The sequence below is a fragment of the Andrena cerasifolii genome, chromosome 8, assembly GCF_050908995.1.
Source record: "Andrena cerasifolii isolate SP2316 chromosome 8, iyAndCera1_principal, whole genome shotgun sequence".
Taxonomy (NCBI): Eukaryota; Metazoa; Arthropoda; class Insecta; order Hymenoptera; family Andrenidae; genus Andrena; species Andrena cerasifolii.
The window spans coordinates 583,605-605,550 of record NC_135125.1 but is presented as its reverse complement, the minus strand read 5'-3'; the positions used below and the strand labels follow the sequence as shown (position 1 = coordinate 605,550).

The following is a 21,946-nucleotide window of genomic DNA, read 5'->3' as shown; positions in this document are numbered from 1 at the left end:
CTAGAGACGCCAACTTCACTGCAAAATATTTATGTAAACAAATAAATTAAACAAACAACAAAGAGTTCCTCTTGTATTTCAAGAGTGGTAGAATAAACCCCCAACAGTTTGAAAACGTTAAATGTTAATTTCATTATAAAAACTTTCACCCGAGGCGGTAGAATGTGCCTTTAACGCCCGAATGGTCAATGGCTGATTAACAATGGAAGTTAGAGAACCCGGAAATTCAGAAAATTATGAAACATGGTGTGCACGTAGAGTAATTCATCCGTAGCACAACTATATTTTTTGTTGCTGCCATCCTACGGTTTTAGGGAGTGAAATTACCCCTCGAAAAAAAAACAGAATTTTATTTTTGTGGAATATCTCGAGAATGGTGAGAGATATCGAAAAGAAGTTTAAGCAGAAGTTACATCTTTCTTTTATATCTAAAAAAAAAGCGTAAAATTAATTTTCAAAACATCAATACCTTTCAAGTTACCCCCACCACCAACCCTTAAAATTCAGTTTTTGTATTTTATAAATTAATGCAGAAATACCATTGGATAACCTCTTTTCACACATATAAATAATTTATGAGTTGTTTCTTTTTTAAACAAATAAAACCTTCATTTTTACCACTTTTTAGTTTACAACAAAAATAACAATATATTTGAAATCAGCAGCTCGAAATACGTAGGAATAGGGCATAAAATAATTTATTCACAATTTTTCCCTATAAACACGCCACTGTGCGCCGCCAGCCCCGTTCGTCGGGCTGGTAACGAGGATTTACCGTATGCTTAAAAATTGCACAAATTCCATTTTTTCTTCAACTCGCTGTATCTCCGCGAGGGATGACCGGAACATCGATGTCTTAAGCTCATTTTAAAACGGAGATTCTCTCGATTCTTTCAAGTTTCACCGGAACGCGCTGCGATAACTTTTTACCTGTGGCCATTAAGGAGGTAGACACGGTTAATGCAGCGCGCTGTATACCGACACAATCTGGCCCGAAACATGGGTTCGGGATGTTTCGTTTTTCGTCCTTATATGAACAGGTTTTGGGCTGGGCGAGGTCTCATTCGAAAGAGGAAGGTATAATGCGGAGCGCTCTGCTCATGGTACAACGAGATTGTGCTGATATGTAATAATACCAGTGTCCAAAGTAAAGCAAAAGTCGACAAAATATACCCGCAGAATCCAAGCATTTTTAGGTCACTAAAAGAATTTTGTGATTCAAACGGTGAGCAGAGCGCTCCGCATTGAATCTTCTTCTTTCGAATGAGACCTCTCCCAGACCAAAATCTGCTCATATAAGAACGAAAAACGAAAAATCGTGACTGCATTCCCAAATCAGAGTTCCGCCATATTGGCGATAATACAGAGCAAGTCACGTGACAAATTTAGTTGAGGTAGTAGATACGAGATGGCGCCTACTCGGGAGGACTGCCAACGTGGATTCATAGCAAAACTGAAGCGATAGCTGGATATACGAGCCACAATAAAAGCATGATGGAGTCAATGTATGCATTTTCGGACGATTGTAGGTTAGGTCATATTCATTTTAGGAATACATTGACATAGGAACTGCTGGGAATTGTATACATTTACTAAATTAACGCTTTTACCGTTACATATACATCACTTGAAATCGCTGTCGTATTTATGTCATAGTAATTCAGGCAGTTAGAACAACAACGGACTAACCTATATTAAAAAAAAATTTCCTATTGTACATCGATGGCTTACAATTAGTGCACACATATATATTGTATGTCCACTTTTAGCGTTTATGAGAAAAACAGGTTCAAACATTCAATGGTACTTTATAATTACATAAATACTTTTTGCATTATTGTAATATAGGTATCACTGAAAGTATGTAATTAGTAGTATAAGTTAGAATCTGAAAAATTATAATAATAACTCGACAATAATGCTTGGAAGTTGGACATGCTATTGTAACCAAGTACAGAGGAGGACATACTATACTGAATGATATTATATAATGTTTGGGATTGGCCACAGCGATGCAGCCAATCGGGCACGTGCACGCTGCCTCGAAGCGCGCGACTTTTAAACGCGCTATTTGATACCGGGTCAGCGGCTGGAGCGATCGCGGCGATAGCCTGGTCGGGCCATCTCGGGGCCGACAATTATACTAATTAGCTTATCTCCCTCTACTAATTAGCAGCATCGCGCGACACACACGTGTACTTCTCTGATTGGCCATGCATCATCGGCACCCGAATCGGTGGCTCGGCCCGCTCTGTTTCCGTGATCGCTCTCTTGCTTGTGAACCGCGTACCGGTAAACACCGCTGTTTCTCCTAACGCGAAACAAAAGAGCTATCGGTGCTCCGATAATACGAAACAAGTATTTCTATATACTTCGCTTCGGCCTCGCGCAATCGCGTGTACAATTTCTTGTAAATTAAGTGCTCTACTGTTAATAGTAACATTTCTTTTAATTAGTTATTAAGCACCCTCGTTTATTGTGGCAACATTACAATAACATTAATAGCGCTCTCTTAAATCTATACGTTCCGCCGCGTGAACACAAACTTGCTCACGCGTTAAAAACAAGTGCGTGGTGCCCCTCGTTCTTGTGCGAACATATAAAAATGAATGAAAGGAATAATACTGGAAATAATCTCACTTCAATATTATATTTATTTTTAAAGTAACAGGAATAAAAAAAGTAATTCGCGGTAGGTATAGGAAGACTTTAAATTTTTTTTATTTATTGTCACATTTTTCCAAGACTATTTTCATCCTCTGGCATGGACACACAACATTTGTGCACTCAGCATAATAAATTCAGGGACATTCAATAAACAAAAATATCATTTTTGATGAATTTATAAAAAAGATAAAAATGTAATTTTTATGCAGCATAAAGAAACAGTCAAACACTATTTCTTGCATATAAAAACTCAAATTTCATAAAAAGTGGACATACAATATGTGTGCACTAAGCCATCGATATGATTACTAGAGCCTATTGGAATACGTTATTGCTACTAACTCACTTTTGCAAAAAATGTGGGTTAGTCCGTTGTTGCTCTCACTGCCTCAATTATATGGCAAAATACCAGAGACGAGCATTATAACCCGAGCCAATTTTTATTTGAAACGTGGGGAATTCAATTGTCGGCCATGAATAATTTTCTCGTGTAAACATTGTGTTTCATAATTTTTCCAGTTCAGAATTCGTTCATGAAATCCGCTACTGAAAATGCGCAGGCTGGATGCGCGTGATTATTATATGGTCGGCTCCTCGAAGTGACAGAAAATATAACCTAAATATATGGTATATGACAACAAATGTTTAGTGGCCATTTCGTTCTTTTACGAAACATTTGTGAACTTTTATCATCCTTTCAAAATATTATTATTACTTCACAACAGTATCTTTAGGAAATCGAGTAAAAAATTATCGCAGCGCGTTCCGGCGGAACTCAAAAGTATCGGGAGTTGAAGGAAAAATGGAATTTGTGCAATTTTTAAGCATATTTTCGAAGGGACATCATAGACCGAAATTTTAATCGAATCGGAAATGTCAACGATGCATCTTAAAGAGGAAAGACTTTTCTTTCTATTGCTATTTTCATGAACGTCCTATGATGAATCCTTCGTTTGCTAGAAGCAATTAAAGTAAAAAAAATGGTTTTTGTTTAAAAATTGAATACTCGGCAAAAAAGATCGTAAAAAAAAATTTATTACTCTTTTTTTACACAGGAAAGTAGCCGCTTTCGACTGGTGTAAATGGAATTTGTGTAAAAAAAATTCATACTCCCCGTGGAACTTTCGTAAGTTGAAGAATTTTTTTAAAATTGACCAAGTGTTCTTTATATCGTTATAACTTTGCCGAAAAGCAATGCAGCTGAAATCTGAAAAAAAACATCTGAAAGTAGGGATTCCACACTTTGAAACCATATTTTCAGAATATCGATACGACTATTTTTGACGGAGTTATGACTATGTGAACTTGTCCCTATTTTTTCATTTCCTAGAGGTGATCCTTTAATTAATGTGAGGAGTGTATGAAGACATTTAATACAGTAGCGAACAAAAGAGTTACCACTTTTTCGATCAGCTCTAATTCTATTACTTTTGAACATCAACTCAGAACTGCAGCATTTGCCAAATATACGTATTCTGATAGAGTGTTAAAAGCTGTATAAAACCAATTAAAGTTGAAATTATTTGACTAACAAAGAAAAACCCTACCTTAATAATATTAAACAAGACAACACACTTCTGAAGCCTACAAAAAGTTACCCCTTTTGAATGGTGATAGAAAAATCTAAACAAAATTCTGGGGTCACCTTTTGCCTTTAGGACGACCTAAAAAGTTACCAAAACTGGTGTTTAACTCCTTTGTCAGCCCCGAAAATGTGTTCTCCCGTTCAATGTCATAAAACTTTTGTTTGTCAGTTAAATAAATTCAACTTTAACGGGGTTGTATACAATTTTAAATTCTCCATCGGAATATGCATAATATACATACCACAGTTCCAAGTTTATGCTGAATAATAAAAATAATAAAACAAATCGAAAGTGTGGTAAACTTATTGTCCGCGTGTGTCTGAAAATATTTAGAATACTAATGGGTAAAAAGATCTCAATGAAGATGATATTCTACAGGGTGTCCCACTTAGGAATGGACAGCGCGATATCTCTTAAAGTATTGTCGATAAAAATATAAAAAAAAATAGGGAATTGCATGGTTCGAGGGGGCCCATTTATTAGCGCGAACGAATTTTGTTTTCGATTATTATTTTAAAAGATACGATGGTCAAATTCGGTTTTTCAAATGGAACTATTTTTTTTTTGAAGACCTGAGTTGATAGTGCGTTCCAAGACAAATTCAATAAGCTTTAATGTATACACTTTATTTCCACTGGTTTTTAAGATATTGCGCTTGCAAATTTACTGATTTTCACTGCAAGAAACCCCTCTGGAATGGCAAAAACCGGGGGCGGTCTTACTGGCGCCACGGGTGGCACTGCCTGTTGAAATGGATACTTACCTGCCAAAGGTCTACGCCAGAAATGGCAGGCCCAAAGGCTGGACAATTCTTTTCCGTCAGAAATGCTACTTAGGTAGGTATCGTTACTTTTATTTCGCACTTGCTTCTACGCTCGGATGGCCGGTTCTTTTGTGAGGGATGCAAATCGGATTGGTTCTGATACAATCTGCTCCCTATGGTTGAAATTTAGTCTAGCAACTTTCACTCCTCCTAACCTAACCAATCCAACTTGCATCCCTCCCAAAAGAACCGGCCATCCGAGCGTAGAAGCAAGTGCGAAATAAAAGTAACGATGCGCTTCTCGATACCGCAGATGTACCTACCTAAGTAGCATTTCTGACGGAAAAGAATTGTCCAGCCTTTGGGCCTGCCATTTCTGGCGTAGACCTTTGGCAGGTAAGTATCCATTTCAACAGGCAGTGCCACCCGTGGCGCCAGTAAGACCGCCCCCGGTTTTTGCCATTCCAGAGGGGTTTCTTGCAGTGAAAATCAGTAAATTTGCAAGCGCAATATCTTAAAAACCAGTGGAAATAAAGTGTATACATTAAAGCTTATTCCATTTGAAAAACCGAACTTGACCATCGTATCTTTTAAAATAATAATCGAAAACAAAATTCGTTCGCGCTAATAAATGGGCCCCCTCGAACCATGCAATTCCCTATTTTTTTTATATTTTTATCGACAGTACTTTAAGAGATATCGCGCTGTCCATTCCTAAGTGGGACACCCTGTATGTTAAATTACAATTTTGGACAGTTTCTTGCCAGATAAAACCTTTCTTATATTCTTATATAACAATTACGAATCCACAAGTTTAAATACTCACTCTTCTTCTTTTCAGCTTCTTCTAGCCTCTTTTGCGTCCACTCGTTGAAAGATGGAATATCTTCATGAGGATCTGCAGATCCTGCTGACACAATTCCATCATTAAGAACAACTGCAGCAGCATCGTCCTTTGAATGTTCAACTAATTGAGCTTTGGCTTCAGTGTCGCTCAATTCGAACCCTGTTGTATACATTTCATCAACTTTAGGCATGTCATCGGGCAGTACTTTCACAATTTCATCATCGAGGCTAAAGTTCGATTCATCAGTGATAACAAGACCTTGCTCTGCCCTTACTACCACCACTTCTTCAAGTTCTACCACTTCCTCTTCACCTACATTTTGCAGTAATAAAGATTCCTCCTCGAGGAAACTCGTTTCATTGGGTTTCTTAGCAATTTCATCAATAATCGGCAGTATTGGGATTTGTGTACTGGGTGAAATTTCTTGTTGTTCCTTTATCGTTTCTTGATCAATATGCACATTTTCTGTCAATAACGACGAATTCTTTGCAAATAATCTTGCCCGTGAAAATTCTGAACTTAACCTTGGTTCTACTAAATTTTGTAACTCTGCTGCAGCTGTGTCAACCAAAGTCAAAAACGCTGCTTGTTCAGTTTCGGAGATGCTAGAAAACAAAAACAATAACGGAAGCGGGCATGAATATCTGATAATCTTTGAAGTAATTTTCTTTATAAGATGTACACTAGGGTGGTCGAAAGAAATCAATGCCCGAACTTCTCTGACGGGAACCCCTAAAAAGTTGCTAATTGGTGTAAAAATGAGATTGTCAGTGCTCGATCGGATAACGTTAAGACCTGTCAGATCAGCCCTAAAGTATTAAAAAACAGTTATTTTTCTAAAAAAAATCGTGGGTTTTCCGCTATTAAATTAGAATGGTTTATCCTAGGAACGTGCTTTTTTTTAGTTCTGTAGAGTATGTTTCTTGCTTCAATTTTCACTGTCACAACTTATTTTACAAACGTACAGATCGGAAGAAATTTAGCTTTTTCGAGGAGCGGTGCTGTTCCGGACTTGGAAAATCGACTTTTTCCAAAAAAATGTGGAAATTCACTTAAGTTGATAATTTCCTCTTCTTTTTTTTTAAATGTTTTTCTACTATTTTTTAGTGATTTAGCATCAAAGTGATCCTTTTGACGAAGTTGAATGTTAGTGGTGTAATAAAGTAATCGATTTTTTGTTAAAAAAATGAGCGTCTTTCAAAGCGATTTTGGCTGTAACTAACCTATCGTCTTGTATGTTTTCTTCCTCAAGGTCAATAAGCTTGCTTAGCTGATAGTCATCATCATAGTTTTGCTCAAAAGACAATAGTTTTTGAAATGACAAAAGTAGTTTTTGAAAGGACAAAGAATTGTCGAACGTTTTAGTGTTGTAAACGACACAGCCGAAGAGGGTGTCAAATCAATGCAAGGCTACAATGCGAGCATAACAAAAGATGAAAAGTAGAAGTAGTATGTTTTGCAAGTAGTTGCTGAATGTCGAAAATTAACTACCTCTACAACTTACTTGATTCTAGTGACTCAATATGACAGATCTACCTACCAATTGGACCTACGTACCTAGTATTATTAATTTATAATTAATATTTAATTTAGACATGAAACCTGTTCTAATAATACTTGCTAATTCTGAAGATTGGTTTTGTAATAATTAAGTTTAATATTTTAAATTCATTATGGTTTGATTATAATAAATAATTGATTCGTGTGTCAATATTTCCCCCCCCCCCCCCAACACACTCCTTCCTTTCACCTACCTTGTTGAAAATCTATTTTTTTTTAAATATTTTGCTCGAACTCTTTAATTCTAAATTACTAAAAAATAGTAGAAAACACTAAAAAAAATATTATCTTAAGCGAATTTTCACATTTTTTTTGGAAAAGTCAATTTTCCAGGTCTCAAACAGCACCGGTCCTCGAAAAAGTCAAATATCTTCCGATCTGTATGTTTGTCAAACAAGTTGTGCCAGTGAAAGTTGAAGCCAGGAACATTCTATACTAAACTAAAAAAAAAAACACGTTCCTAGGATAAACCTGTCTAATTTTATAGTGGAAAAACCCCGATTTTAAAAAATAGCTGTTTTTTAATACTTTAGCGCTGACGGGGCAGGTTTTAACGTTATCCGACCGAGCTGAAACCTTGACAATCTCATTTTTTCACCAATTGGCAACTTTTTAGGAGTAGATACTGGTCGAAGATACGACGAAAAATGATCTTCCCTCTCTGTCTTGCGACCACCCTAATGTACACCCAACTCAAAAATATCTTAAATAGGAAAGACTGATCCTTTTATTGCTTTTTTCATGTACTAAAGTAAAAAAAAACGAAGTTTGCTTCAAAATTGAATAATTTGGTCAAAAAAAGTGCACAAGAAAGACTGACACAAAACCGAGACCCTTTTCGCCTCTTTTTGGTCCCACGATTTGAGAACTGAATTTTATGCCAAACGATACCTAATAATAAGACATCAATCACGCGAAATTTACAAGTTGAGGTGGCAATTAGTTTCTGAAATATGGGAGGTCAAAGAAGTGAAAATTCATTAACGTGTTAGTTAGCCCATACGCTTCGATGTACGAACATGTTATGTCTGGAAAAATGTCGTTGAAAATTTGTACTGCTCCACTGCTCCAAATTCTTGTATTATTATTTGAATTTTCTTTCCTTTTATAGGAGCAGATAAATGAAATGTTTTTAATAAATATTATACCGTAGGGCCGCGCAGCCCGGTGTTAAGGAAGCATAGGACTTTCTTTGCCCGAAAATTAAGCATTCTTTATGAATTTTTTTCCTATATGAAAATGAAAAGCCAAAAAGATGAGGTTTGGGGCAAATGAAAGATCACTGTTTAAAGGGAGTAAAAGAATTTGCATCTAAAAAAAAGCAGCTAGAGCGGAGCAGGAGTGGAGCTGGAGCAAGTATTTTGATGTGTGAATAAATTGGTCTACTCCAATCTCCAGGTTTAAATTATCGGGCTGACATAAAAGTCCGTACATCGAAGCGTATGGGCTGATGCGTTAACGAATTTTCACTACTTTGACCTCCCATATCTCAGAAACTAATTGTCACCCCAACTTGAAAATTCCATATGATTGATGTCTCATCATAAGGTATCGTTTGGCATAAAATTCAGTTCCAAAATCATAGAACTAAAAAGAGGCGATTTCATGGGTCACTCACTTTATTGCTCTGTTTTTACACAGGAAAGCGTTCGCGTTCGACTGGTGTAAATGGAATCTATGTAAAAAATTTCATTCTCCCCATGGAACACCGCAATGTTGAAGAAAATTTTTTAAAATTGACCAAGTGTTCTTTATGTCGCTATGACTGTGCCGAAAAGCAATAGGGGAGACCGGGGCAAAGTAACGCGAGAAAACTTTGAAGTTGAATAAAATTTGTCCCATTCAATAAAAATGTGTGGAAGTAGATTTATAATATAATTTGAACATTACTATTGATAAATGACGAATAGCATTACTTAAAATAAACTTAAAGTATATTACAATTCAACTTGAAAAGAAAATGCCAAAACGACCACTTCTCCCCATATATGGGGTAAAATGAGCTGAAATAAAATACGAGTTTCAAATAAGGATATAGGTAATTATTAACCCCTTGCGCTGGGATGACGTGTAGCACGTCAGTTTCTGTTTTTTTTTTAACCGTGGTTGTCAAAAACTGTGGCAGATTTTTCATTTTTTTTTTTGAGGTTAGATTCTGTTCCATCACGCCGCATAGTTTCCCAGCTAGCTGACAGGTTAGGTTATTCCGCACATCACTCGCGCACCTTTTTTTGCAGCTCAGTTTACCCCGAATGTGTACACAGTGGAAAATTAATTATTTAATAATGTTAGGATTAATGTTTTCTCAAACGCGTGTACATGTATGTTTATAAGTTTGTTATAAACTCGCAGAAAAAATTGGAGTTAAAATAACACATTTAAGACTCATTTATCCAAAAAGCTAATTTAAAAAGAAAATCAATTGGAAGTCTCTAAAACTTGATTTTTAATTTTTTAAATGAATTTTCATTTTTCGATATCTGACTGTGCATAATTATCATTGTGGTATTACACACATTTATTACGTCGCCAAAATTTGTAAATATATTCTATTGTTAAAGAATAAATTAAGAAAGCTCATTTTACCCCGAGGTTCACTTTGCCCCGGTCTCCCCTACAGCTAAAATCTGAAAAAGTGCCTGAAAGTAGAGATTCCACACTTTCAATCGATATTTTTAAGATATCGATACGACCATTTTGGTCGGAGTTATGACCATCTGAACTTGCCCATATCTTTCGGGTTCATAGAGGTGATCCTCCAATTACTGTGAGGAGTAAGTATAGAGACCTGAATAGAAGAAGTCACAAGACTGTTCCATACTTCCACTTTCTTTAGCATTTGACTCGCGAGTCATAAGCTCATAAACATTAATGTTCCTGAAGAGCGGCGTACAGATTAGTCTGTAGCGATGCTTAATGACCAATATAAGTGGGAATGTAAAATGTGAAGGACACTCCGTGTTTTATTTCCCTTAATTGGAAAGAACGTACTGAGAGTACATATGTTGAGAGGTATAATTATGATTTACTTTCTCACACAACACTAAAAGCAAAGATGTCCTGTCATCTATACGAGATTTATTAAAAGTGTACGTCGTTATGGTGTGTCACGTTCTATAATACATATATACAGTATAGAGGGTGTACTACCTAACTTTATGACCTAAAATATTTGAACTAGTGTAACTGTAAATAAATCATGATAGCTAACGAGGAGAGGCCTCTACGCCGCAACATTATTTAATAAATATGTAATCATACTTCTTACGAAGTATCGATCTGTGCAAAATGCTTTGTCTAATCCTAAATGTTGCATTTAATTCTATTTAATTTCAATTTATTGGATAAGGTAAAATTAAGCGTTGATCTTTGCCAACGAGCCCCTAGGTGGGGGCGATGGGCTCCATATCAATACTACACAGTACAATATTACACATGCAATTCAACGCACATCAAAATAGGACACAGAATATAGTGCACATACAATTTAGAACACATGCAGTTTAACGCGCATCCTTTTAGTGCACGTCAGGATAGAGCACAGCAAGATTTCACGTATAAGATAGTACGGTAAACTTGCTGATGAACTGTGCCCTCGCCAATTTCGATAACCTTTACATATGTTGTCAAAATCGTCATTCTGAACAACATTTTCCTTAAACTTTTTAGCGCTCGGCTTTGGTTTAAGAGATATTCGCAAAAAAACTTTACTTAACATTAGAACTACCCAGTTTAAGGGGTTAAACCACTGTAGAGCACGAAAAAATAGGCACATTTCGGGATTTTTTTTTTTGCGCAATAAAGAGATCAATCGAAATTCTGTAAAATGGAATTTATAATTCTAGTAATAAAGTACAAAAAATATGTTTTTCAACTTCGTTCATGACAGAATGGTGGCTGCGTAGCATTTCTCCGTCGGTGCCTACTTTTTGAAAGGGTCCACGGTCGGAAACTTAACTCCCGCAATTTTTGACCTGGAACAAAAAACCAAAGTCTTTTCGATTCTATAGAACAACAGCAAGAAACGTACGTAGAATTTTTTTTCGATATATTGATTTTTCGCGAAATGGTGTATTTTTGAAAAAAAGTTTAAAATTTCATGAAAGAAATCGTCACAAAATTATTTTTTTTTTTAAAATATGCAATGTAAAAACTACGTGCGTCGCTGGACAAACCCATTTTGCATATACTGTTAAATTTTTCAGATTGATCGGTGAAGATTTGTTCGAGTTATGTTTCCGGCCAGTTAAAAAAAGTGGTTTCGAGAAAAACGCGTTTAAAGTTTTAAGGGGAGGTTCTGGTCTAAATGTCGATTTTTTTTTTATTTCATTTTTCGAATGTTCAACCTTTTAGGAAAACGTGTTTAAAAGGATTGGTTGAAATTCGTAAAATTCCCGAAGTTATAGGCATTTGAATCGCGGCAAATGCATGGGTCACAACCGGCCACTCGACGCTTACGTAAAACTTTAAGGGGAGGTTCTGGTCTAAATGTCGATTTTTTTTTATTTCATTTTTCGAATGTTCAATCTTTTAGGAATACGTGTTTAAAAGGATTTGTTGAAATTCGTAAAATCCCCCAAGTTATAGGCATTTGAGTAGCGGCAAACGCATGGGCAACAACTGTCCACTCCGGCGCTCACGTAAAACTTCAAATGCGTTTTTCTCGAAACAGTGTTCTCAAAACGGTGGGACTTGTATCTTCAAAAGTTATTATCCGATACGACTGAAACTTTTTTTATTTTGAAGAATATACTTCTGGCTAGGGGGGGGGGGAACTAAAAAAAATTACAAAAAGTTGAAAATTTATAATTTTTAAAGGCGTTGAAAGGACGAAAAATACAGGGAAAAGTGATTTCAAACGTGAAGTGTCGTTATTTTCTAAAAAAAAAATGTAATTTTTGTAATTTTTTTTAGTTCCCCCCCTAGAAAATAGAATAATCTTCAAAATAAAAAAGGTTTCAGTCGAATCGGATAATAACTTTTAGAGATACAGGTCCCACCGATTTGGATCAATTTTTTGACGCCTTAACTTTAACGACTCCCCAGGGCTGTTTGCACTGATTAATTATAAAACAAAAAATATATTTTTATAACATAAGACATCCTTAATACAATGCAACAAGTCCCATTAAATTATATATAGTAGTTTTCCTTTAATTAATTCCTAAATATCACCTATTTTTTGGGGCTCTAGACCAGAACCTCCCCTTAAGTACTGTAAAATCATATTATATTCTTATATACCTTAAATCTGCGATGCCTGCACCATACAATTGGTCTTCTAGATTGACATCCTCCTCCTCTTTTTCCTTTCTTAAGGTTTTCAAGTCGATTCGAGCCTCTCTTGCACCTTCACTCAACGATCGTTCTGCTCTTTTGAAACTCTCGTTGCTGTTCTGAGTAAATCCGCCGATGCAACGAGTGAGAAGATCGTCCTTACTCAATTCTTCGTACACTGGCTTTATAGCTTCGAAAACTTCTTTGTGCATAGGTTGTAGGTGTTGATAATCGCCCAAACTGTTTGTCGCTTTCGCTTTTTGCCAAGTGCACCACGAATCTTCTCCAATTGGGCACTTGTCGTGTTGCGGATTATTATCTGTAGATAATTTATGATACAATGTAGCCCATATAGCGTTCTTCATCTTTTCAATCGTATCGCAATTTCTACGAATAGCTAATCCTTAATATATAGAAAGTTCGTCGATAAGCTTGCCTGTCAACTTTCCTTTTCCTTCAAGTCCTTTTTTATCTTTTTTAAAATTACGGAGACGGGTGCCCATTCGTTTCTGAACATGATCTATGCATTCCTTTTTCTCTACTGTAATATTTTTGTAAGGTGTAGCATCTGTAATACCTTTAAAGGTCTTGGAATCACCGTCGCCGATATAACTTGCGTACTTCGCGTCATGTAAGGTCTCAGAGCGCCGAAACGTTTCAACAACTGCGTCGATTTCCATTTTTCCAGCCGATCCTTCGTGGTTCGCTTGGCATTCGCTTGCGTGATTTTCTGACCATTCCGCATATTCTTCTGTTTATCCTTTTTTCTTCCAATATTCACACGATTTACAATATTTTGATTTTACGATGACATCTATAACTTTGCCAGTGTACCAACCAATAAGAGGAACTAAGCCATACAAAGATGAAAATCCACGTTTCCGCCAAGATCCGTCGCCCGATACAGTATTGTCTCGTTAGAATCTTCGCATTGAGGTTCAAACCTCGATGAAATGAATTCTCGGCGGAGAGCGCCGGCCAGGCAGCGCGTACGGCACACTGACAGAAGATAGGGTACTTACGCTTGGAGTGGTGCGATACAAGCCAAAAGAGGATCGCACTTTAGCAGTAAATCAAGCTTCGAAAATGCTTAGTAAATTAATAGTTTTTAAGCCTTTAGTCTGCTGAGAATATAGAAAGAGAAATTAGTGAATAATTAAAAAAAAAAAAGTAATATCCGCACCGGGATTTGAAGTCTTGATTTTTCGCTTGCGCGCCAAGCGCTTCGATGTCGGGAAAACGAATCCTCCCCGGAGAGCAGTGGCCAGGCAGCGCGTACGGCACACGGATGGAGGGACGGGTATGCTTGTGTAGTGCGGTACGGGCGCTAGGAGGGGGTACGCTTGGTCGTGGAGTGGTGGTAGCGGCCGTGGGACAAAACCCACCGTTCTGGCATCACTGGTCGGGACCGGCGTTGAGCCCGTATCGTGAACGGAGCCCTAATTCCGAGTGTTCGTTTCTCGCTTCTTTCTGGCCGAAGGGGGGAGCGAGATGGAACACTGCGTGCGCGGTGAGCGTGCGCGGAGGTCGCAAGCGCTTACCGTGAGCTCGAAAACCGCTTCGCAAAATCTTCACGCAGACCCGGCTCACGGTAAGCGCTTGCGACCGTCGCGCACGCCCGTCGCGCACGCAAAGGACGGAGTGCCAGGCGTCCGAAAGACGGAGCGAGAAAAAACATCAACGCGTCGTCTGTCTCGAACCGTCCTCGCTCGCTTTCAGTGCCTCTCGCTTGCTCTCTTTCCATCTCGCTCTCGCCATCGCCCGAAAAGAATGAGACAGAAGTGGTGGGGATAGCGAAAAGTCCGTATCGTGTACACCAAACCGAGCCCGTAACGAGACAATACTGTACCGTGATTCCATTTTTGTCTCCTTTCTCAGCAGAAATTATTTTTTCTTCTTTCGCTGCATTGGAAATACTTTTCTTACAAACAACTTCTGTTGCCCTAGCAATGTTTTTAACGATCTTGTCATAAAACGATTGAAAGATCGGGAGGGGCAGTTCCATCAACGCACAAAATTTTGTTATTCCGCGTAAACCAATTCCAAGCAATCGCGTGGCAAACACAATTCTGCGGTTAATTTCGTAGGCATTCTTAACATATGGGCAACTTGGTATTTCTATTTATTCACACTTATCACAGGACACAACTATTTTAAATCCAAAACCTCGTTTGCTAGTTTCAGTGAACTTCATTTCCAAATGGCACACTTTACAAACAACGAAGTCCGAAATGACGGCAAAAACTGCTATGAAATTTAGCTAAAAGTAAGCCGGAGTCACTCTTTGTCGTACAGCCGCAGGAGCGTGACAAGGTGTCCGTGGTCGTAACTTCTTTTTTAAGGGGTTATGCCTACCTGTAAGGTCTGAAAACGCAAGTATATTCGGGATTTTTTTTCTTCAATTTGAAGACTTTTTTTAAATTAACGGTAGTATATTCGAAAGTATATATTTTAAAGTTCTTGTAGCTTTTTTTGCAATGCGATAAGTAAATAAATAATGAAATAATAAGCGATCTCCCGACAGCGCTTTTTTTTATTACGGTGGTCACTATAGCTACGACCTGGTTCATCAGAAATAAAAAATTCGACCAAATTTAGTCAGTATATTAGATTAGCTTGTCCTTAATCGTGAGTTTTCCATTTCCGTTGGGTAGTTGTTATTTTACAGATGGAAAATGATGAAACATGAGCGCGATTCTGTGGTGAAAATCGATACTTTTGCTATGAGAAGTTGCCATTTTGTAGCAAATTAATATCTTGGGATAATAAACGATTAAGGACAAGATAATCCAATATACTAACTAAATTCCCGCGAATTTTTTATTTCAGATGAACCAGGTCAGAATTAGAATGTTCACCGCAAACTACTGACAAAAAAAATCGCTGCCGAGAGATCGGTAATATTTTTTTTTATTTATGTATATTTTCCATCGCAAAAATTACCACAAGTAGTTTAACATGTACACTTTCGATACATAAAGGTTTATTTAAAAAAAGTCTTCGAGTGTTTTAAAAAAAATCCCGAAAATACTTGTGTTTTCAGACCTTGCAGGTAGGCATAACCCCTTAATTACTAATTCTATTTCGAGCCAAAGATTCGAATATTTATAGTGAATGGACTCAAACTACCACTTTAATTAGTGTCAACATCACCGTGTTATACCAATTACTATGATTCTGCGTTTTAAATTCGTTTATTTTTGCCATCCTATTCCTTTAGTCGCGTAGAGCTCAACCTTCAGTTCGATCTCATTCTTGTGTTTTTAGGTTCTACTACCGTATATGTATAATCATAAATTTCGTATTTGAGTGTGTTTCTTTCTTTCCTAGGCATAGAACAGGCATCATATTATTAAAAAAACGAAAATCCATACGAAAGATCGTACATTGTAAAACTAACCGATATAGTGGGTGAGTTGCTCAATTTACCATTACGTCGTCGCACGTAAAAAAAAATTATTTCATGTGTTAATGGAGGGCCAATACTGGCAACAGCCAATATTCTAGGACTCCCCTTGACTCTTCGGCCTCTTTAACGCATAGTAAGAGAATAAACAAATAACCATTCTCATTTGAACCTTACACTTGAGTATATGTTATTTCAACGACAAACCTTCTGTATCCTGATAATCACTCGGTGCGGGGCCTGTATAGGACTAGATCTTTGACCCACGATAATAATCAAGATTCTTTAACCAATTGATTAATAATTTGTACTGTAACGCGCGTAGCTTTTTTCCGACGAGATCTATTTTAAATATTGATTACCCGCGTCCCACGTTTACCTGCTAACCGCATTACAATGTCATAAATGCTGTTACTTTATTGCATATTGAAACCTCTGTTTATAAGTAACATTTAGTTTATCTGAAGGCACGAAAAATGGTTTATAACTTAGCAAATGATTAATATTTGACTTCCGTACAAATGTCGAGGTATTTCCCTGGCAATGCGATAGGAAACGAAATAACAATTAACACATTCACTGATGTGGCGGTCACCGGCGGCTAACGCTTTGACAGTAAGTAGGTACATAATGTCAATGCGAGTAATCTCAAATAGTAAATTCACCATTGCACTATTAAATAGTTTACTTTTTGAGACGCATGAATAGCCTCTGGCATGAACGGAAAAACATATAGAAGTTATGGAAAAAGGATATTTTTACACCTAGGATTTTCTTGCAGGATGAATCAAAGCAATAACTTAATTGTTTTTGAGAAATAGAATAATTTGAAACTGATAAAGATGGACAACTACAATTCAGTGTCAGATATCTGCATATATATTGTGTTACACTTATGCAACATCTAGAAACAAGTATACATATCGCAGCAGCATAATTGTTGCTATTTGCAGTAATAATTATCACGTTATTGCTTGCTTTAATATACATATAAATTAAATAATAGACCATAAATACACATATGCAAGTGCTATGTAGGAGTAAAAAGTACATTTGCGTTGAAAAACACACATTTTTTTCAGTTTTTTCGACGATGCGCGGCGTGCATTCGCGTGCGCGCGTAACAGAGAAATCCCGGCATAGCGCACACATGATCGCTTTCGACGCGTGGGTCGTCGTTAAATTCGACCCTTTCAAGTGCTCCAAACTGCTCGAAAATCCGAGAAACTCGTAAATCTGACCCGTGCGGGGCGCGCAGTTGCACTAGTGGGAACGTCTTTTTGCAATAAATCAGCCTTGCGCGTCGGAAAAACGTGCGCGGCGCGCCGTTGCACTAGTGGGGCCCTGCCTTTACGTAATATTGTTTAACCTAATTTTCAATAAATACAAATTCAATCATTAATGTTCCAGAAAATTAGTTTTAGTTTAAATTTCCCGAAACCGAGTTAAATGAACTATATGAACCTTTAAAAGAATTTTAATAACTGAAAAAAAGAAATTTTAAAAATATTACGCAAGAAGGGGGTTGGAAAATAAAAACTTACGAATTCTTATAATGGGGAGGGAGGGGGTAAGAATTCGCCAAAATTACCCGTACGTAATTTAAGGTCGGTACCCAATTGGGGAACATACTTTATATAACAACTAAATAATTATCCAAATCGGTCCACGCGGTACAAACTTATGCGCGAACATACATACATAGTGAAATATAAATGAATTGAAAACATCCTCCTTTTGAAGTCGGTTAAAAATACCCCCGTGCTTCGCTTCAGGCCTAAGACATATTAAGGACTTCGAGAAAATACATTTTACCCCCTTCCATCCCCTCAGGGGTGGAATTTCCAAAAATCCTTTCTTTGTGGATACTCTACGTCATGAAAACAATGTACCTTCCAAATTTCACGTTCTTAGGTTCAACGGTTCGAACTGGGCGATGAAGAGTAAGTCAGTCAGGACCGGGGCTTGAAACCGTTATTATATCGATTTCGATTCTTGAAACAGTTATGAAGAACCGTTATTCTGAATAACTGATATAAAGAACCTAAATATCAGACTATATCAGTTTAAGTTCCGGTTCCTATATCAGCGCCCATATCAGTTCTGTAACCGTTATTTTTAAGGTTCTATATAAGTTCCAAAGCGGTTATAGAACCGATTCTTATAACGATTTTACAGCTATAGATATTACTGTGTATAAGCAAAATTGTTTAAAAACTATTATAAATAAGTAAATATATCCCTTAAGGTGCATCTATCCCTCAAAGTAGCGACATGGACAGAAGAACAGCTGAAAGAAGCTATTTCAAAGATAATAAACATAGAATGAGGTCTAAATGCTGCTTCTAAGGACTATTGCATATAAAAAAAACTCCGTTAAAAAGATATAGATCAAATGCTGTCTAGTCTAGAAAGTAAAAGAAAAGAAGTAAAGAAGTAAAAGAAAATTATTGGAGGAAGTAGAACAATGTGACGAAGGCACGTCACGCGTCGCGCGAGCGCCCGGCGCCGAGGCAATAGCGTGAGTAACCGCGGCCGCTAGGCGACTGTACTTGCGGGTGCAGATGTACAACGATACAATATAAAGGCCGCGGCGAGCATAATCAGGAGTTCTCTACAGTAAATAGTTGCTTCACAGCTTCTGGACCGTACAACCGTGACGCACATTTTACTTCCTGAGGTGTACCAGTGTCGGCTATAACCACTACTACGCCATTACCAGCCTCCGTCCGAAATAGACCGAGAGAAATCTTGCGCCCTACCTAAGCCAGAGGGGTGTCTCCGTGCCCCTTAGGCCAGAGTCCTATTGCACGACGGCACTATATAATATGACTCCCGAACGGACACGCCTTGTAGGCCATCCCGGGCAGAACGTGCCACAACTCCACATCCTACATTTCCAAACTCGCCGAAATCGCCGCCACCGCGAATTAACGCTCCGCCACCATAAGCGCTCGAGTCGGGGCGTCGTAGCTCCTCTACCGCGGCCAGACGCGCTCGCCGGATACCTGTACCGCTATACCAGAACCACGAATAAACGTTATTACTTGTTTATCCGCTCTTGTTTGTTCGCCGAACCCAGCTAACCGACTGAGTCAGCCATCACATCCCTTCTCCGTCCCACTGGCAGCCGTCTCGTGACCGCAGACGATTACAACAAGAAAAAGTAGAAAAGACACTAGAGAAGGACATATAAATACGGTCTGAACTGCAGCCCGCAATGATTAGAACTCTAAACAGTGACACCAAAAAAGTCAAATCTAAGATAATTTCAAATCAGGGAGGGACTAATGAAGAAGAATCAAAGATTAAGCCAAAGAACAAGGCAATCAAAACTGATTGAAAATCTGATGATTATTGTAATGAATGCTTAAAAGATTACAAATTAACCAGTTCTACCGTGGATTGGGTTCATTGCCTGAAGTTCTTAAAATGGCTCCATGAAACAACATGTACCATGTATCCATGCATCCTCTATTGTGTAACATGTGTGGAAGAGAAAAAAAAGAATAAAAGTAGAAGACGCATCGCGTGCGTTTTCGTTGATTCAGTCTCAACTCGTGAATTTCTCGTGGCCTTCGAGCAACGTTTCGCTCACAGTAAATAATAACGTTCTCAGTAGCTCAGCATCGTGTGTGTGGTCAGTTGATTGATTGTGGTTCGCCGTGGGTTGCAAGACACATGGCGGTTTTTCACGTGGCGTCGTGTTCGTGAAGGTGTTAACTGATCGGAGGCTCATGCTCATAAACCTCTAACTGCTCATACTCATGTACTCTCATTTTTGACGCGTGTTAGAATAAAACACAAAGGGTTTTACTCATACGTGATGTGTTACGGTGTACATTTGTCGATCCTAACCTAATCAGCGTCCTCCCGCTCAGATCTATCGACACTCTCAAACATTGACGCTGCATTTAATATCAAACACTGGTGATAAAATGCTTTGCTTCAAATGACTTCAGTTTCCAACCCGATTTTCAGTAAGTATTGTCTTAAAGCAAAGATCGACCAGTTTTTCTGAATCAGCATAAAATTCTGAGCATGTTAGGTTCATTCTGATAAAATAAATAATATCAGTATTAGTTTAATAGCCATTTTATGTTAGGTCGCCCGCATCTCCCGGATTTACCCTAGTTTCACGTGTTTCACGTATGTGAACGGTGGTAAGAAATGGATCATCCATCAAGTTCCAAACGCAAGTTTCAGGAATGATGGGAAGAATTATACCTTCTGACACAGAAGAATGGGGAAATACAATGCCTTGTATGCCAAAAGGTACTGTCTTCTGAAAGGCTGTACAATTTAAAAAGGCATTACAATGCATGCCATGCTAAAGAGTATAGTAATTTGTCAAGGGACGAGCGTCTTCAAACCATCGAGCGCCTGAAAGGGAATTTAATAGAAGAGAAAGAAAATCAATCGGAAGCCGTAAGTTTTTGTAAATTTGTACTAGAATATTTAATGCTTATCAGTTATTTTAGAACATATGTATATTATTGAGTTCATTGTTTTCGCTGTAGAAGAGTAGTGCCGTGAATAAGCACGCCGTTTTAAAGTGCAGCTATGAACTCGCGCTTAAAATTGCAAAAAATGGGCGCCCATTCTCGGATGGGGAGTTTATCATCAAGGAATGTTTGACGACATCGGCAGAGCTCCTATGCCCCAACCAAATCGAACAATTTCGCGAACTGACCTTATCGCGCAACTCGGTCACAAAAAGAATTCAGGAGATGGCAGTAGTAAGACAAGGGGGATTCTAATTCAAATTTGAGTTTCAAGGTCATGATCATGACCTTGAAACTCAAATTTGAAAATTTGTTTTTTTGTCGGCGGGCTGGCGGCGGATGACGTCATAGAGATGACGGAGTGGTGGGGGGTATCGATCGAGGAAGAGGAGGAGGAACCGCGGGGTGACGGTGCGGGGGTATCATCGAGGAGGAGGAGGAGGAGGAACCGCGGGGTGACGGTGCGCTACTCTGGAGCGTGGTACAGACTGTCGGTAAGGAAGGTGCTACTCTGGAGCGTGGTACAACAGACTGTCGGTAAGGAAGGAAATATTAATTTTATGATATTAATATAAATGAAAAAACTTCTCGGGGCGACGGGGCTCGAACCCAAGACCTCCGCGGTACGAGTCAGCCGCCTAACCAACTCCCCCAAACGCCGTCTCTGACATTAGTCTTTTCCGAATGGTACATATAGCGAAACCAACGGAGCGTCACATATGTGGCACACACACACACACACACACACACACACACACACACACACACACACACACACAACGTCGACGTATAATAATTTATTTTTATGAGAAATTTTATCAGAAATTGTTTCGAACGATGTCGGGAAAGATCGGCGTTTCTCGACACCGCGTCTTCGAGGGAAAGAGATGGAGCATTACTTTAAAGTCAAAATTCTAGGAGGGAAAGAGACACCACTACATAGGAGATAGAATCGCATGCATTCTAAAGCTAACAGTATTTCAAAGCGTTCCGATTTAACGTCGCTGCGTATCGCGCGATCTCGCGTAATTCGACTCCTCTGGAGCAGCCGTGCAGGGTGATGTCACTTGGCGGCGCGAAGAATGAAATGTAACACAGAAACGCGGAATCTTAAAATTAGATGGCGGGGAGGATGATGGGTGAATGCAATGGAGAAATAATATAGGTTTAAGATATATATTGTTACAAATCATAAAAGAATATAATTTAATATTTTTTACTACGAGCATCATGCACAATATGATTGATTGCACATGCTAACAATTCACAATCAATCAATGAATGCTGTTCGAAGTGTTCGCTTTCAGAAATTAATTTTACATAATCTGTTGGCGC

At 38.2% G+C, this 21,946-nt stretch overlaps 1 protein-coding gene and 1 long non-coding RNA gene across 2 annotated transcripts in view; both read right to left on the bottom strand.

Annotated features, from left to right (window-relative positions):
* The window catches only part of LOC143372282 (uncharacterized), a 394,641-nt gene that overhangs the window by 68,409 nt on the left and 304,286 nt on the right, over nt 1–21,946 (bottom strand). The gene's annotated exons all lie outside the window — the stretch shown is intronic.
* The window catches only part of LOC143372204 (uncharacterized), a 170,582-nt gene that overhangs the window by 58,291 nt on the left and 90,345 nt on the right, over nt 1–21,946 (bottom strand). Inside the window, exon 4 of the mRNA XM_076818214.1 lies at nt 5,843–6,468. Coding sequence (XP_076674329.1) covers nt 5,843–6,468 — 626 coding nt within the window. The remainder of the gene's footprint in view (nt 1–5,842; nt 6,469–21,946) is intronic.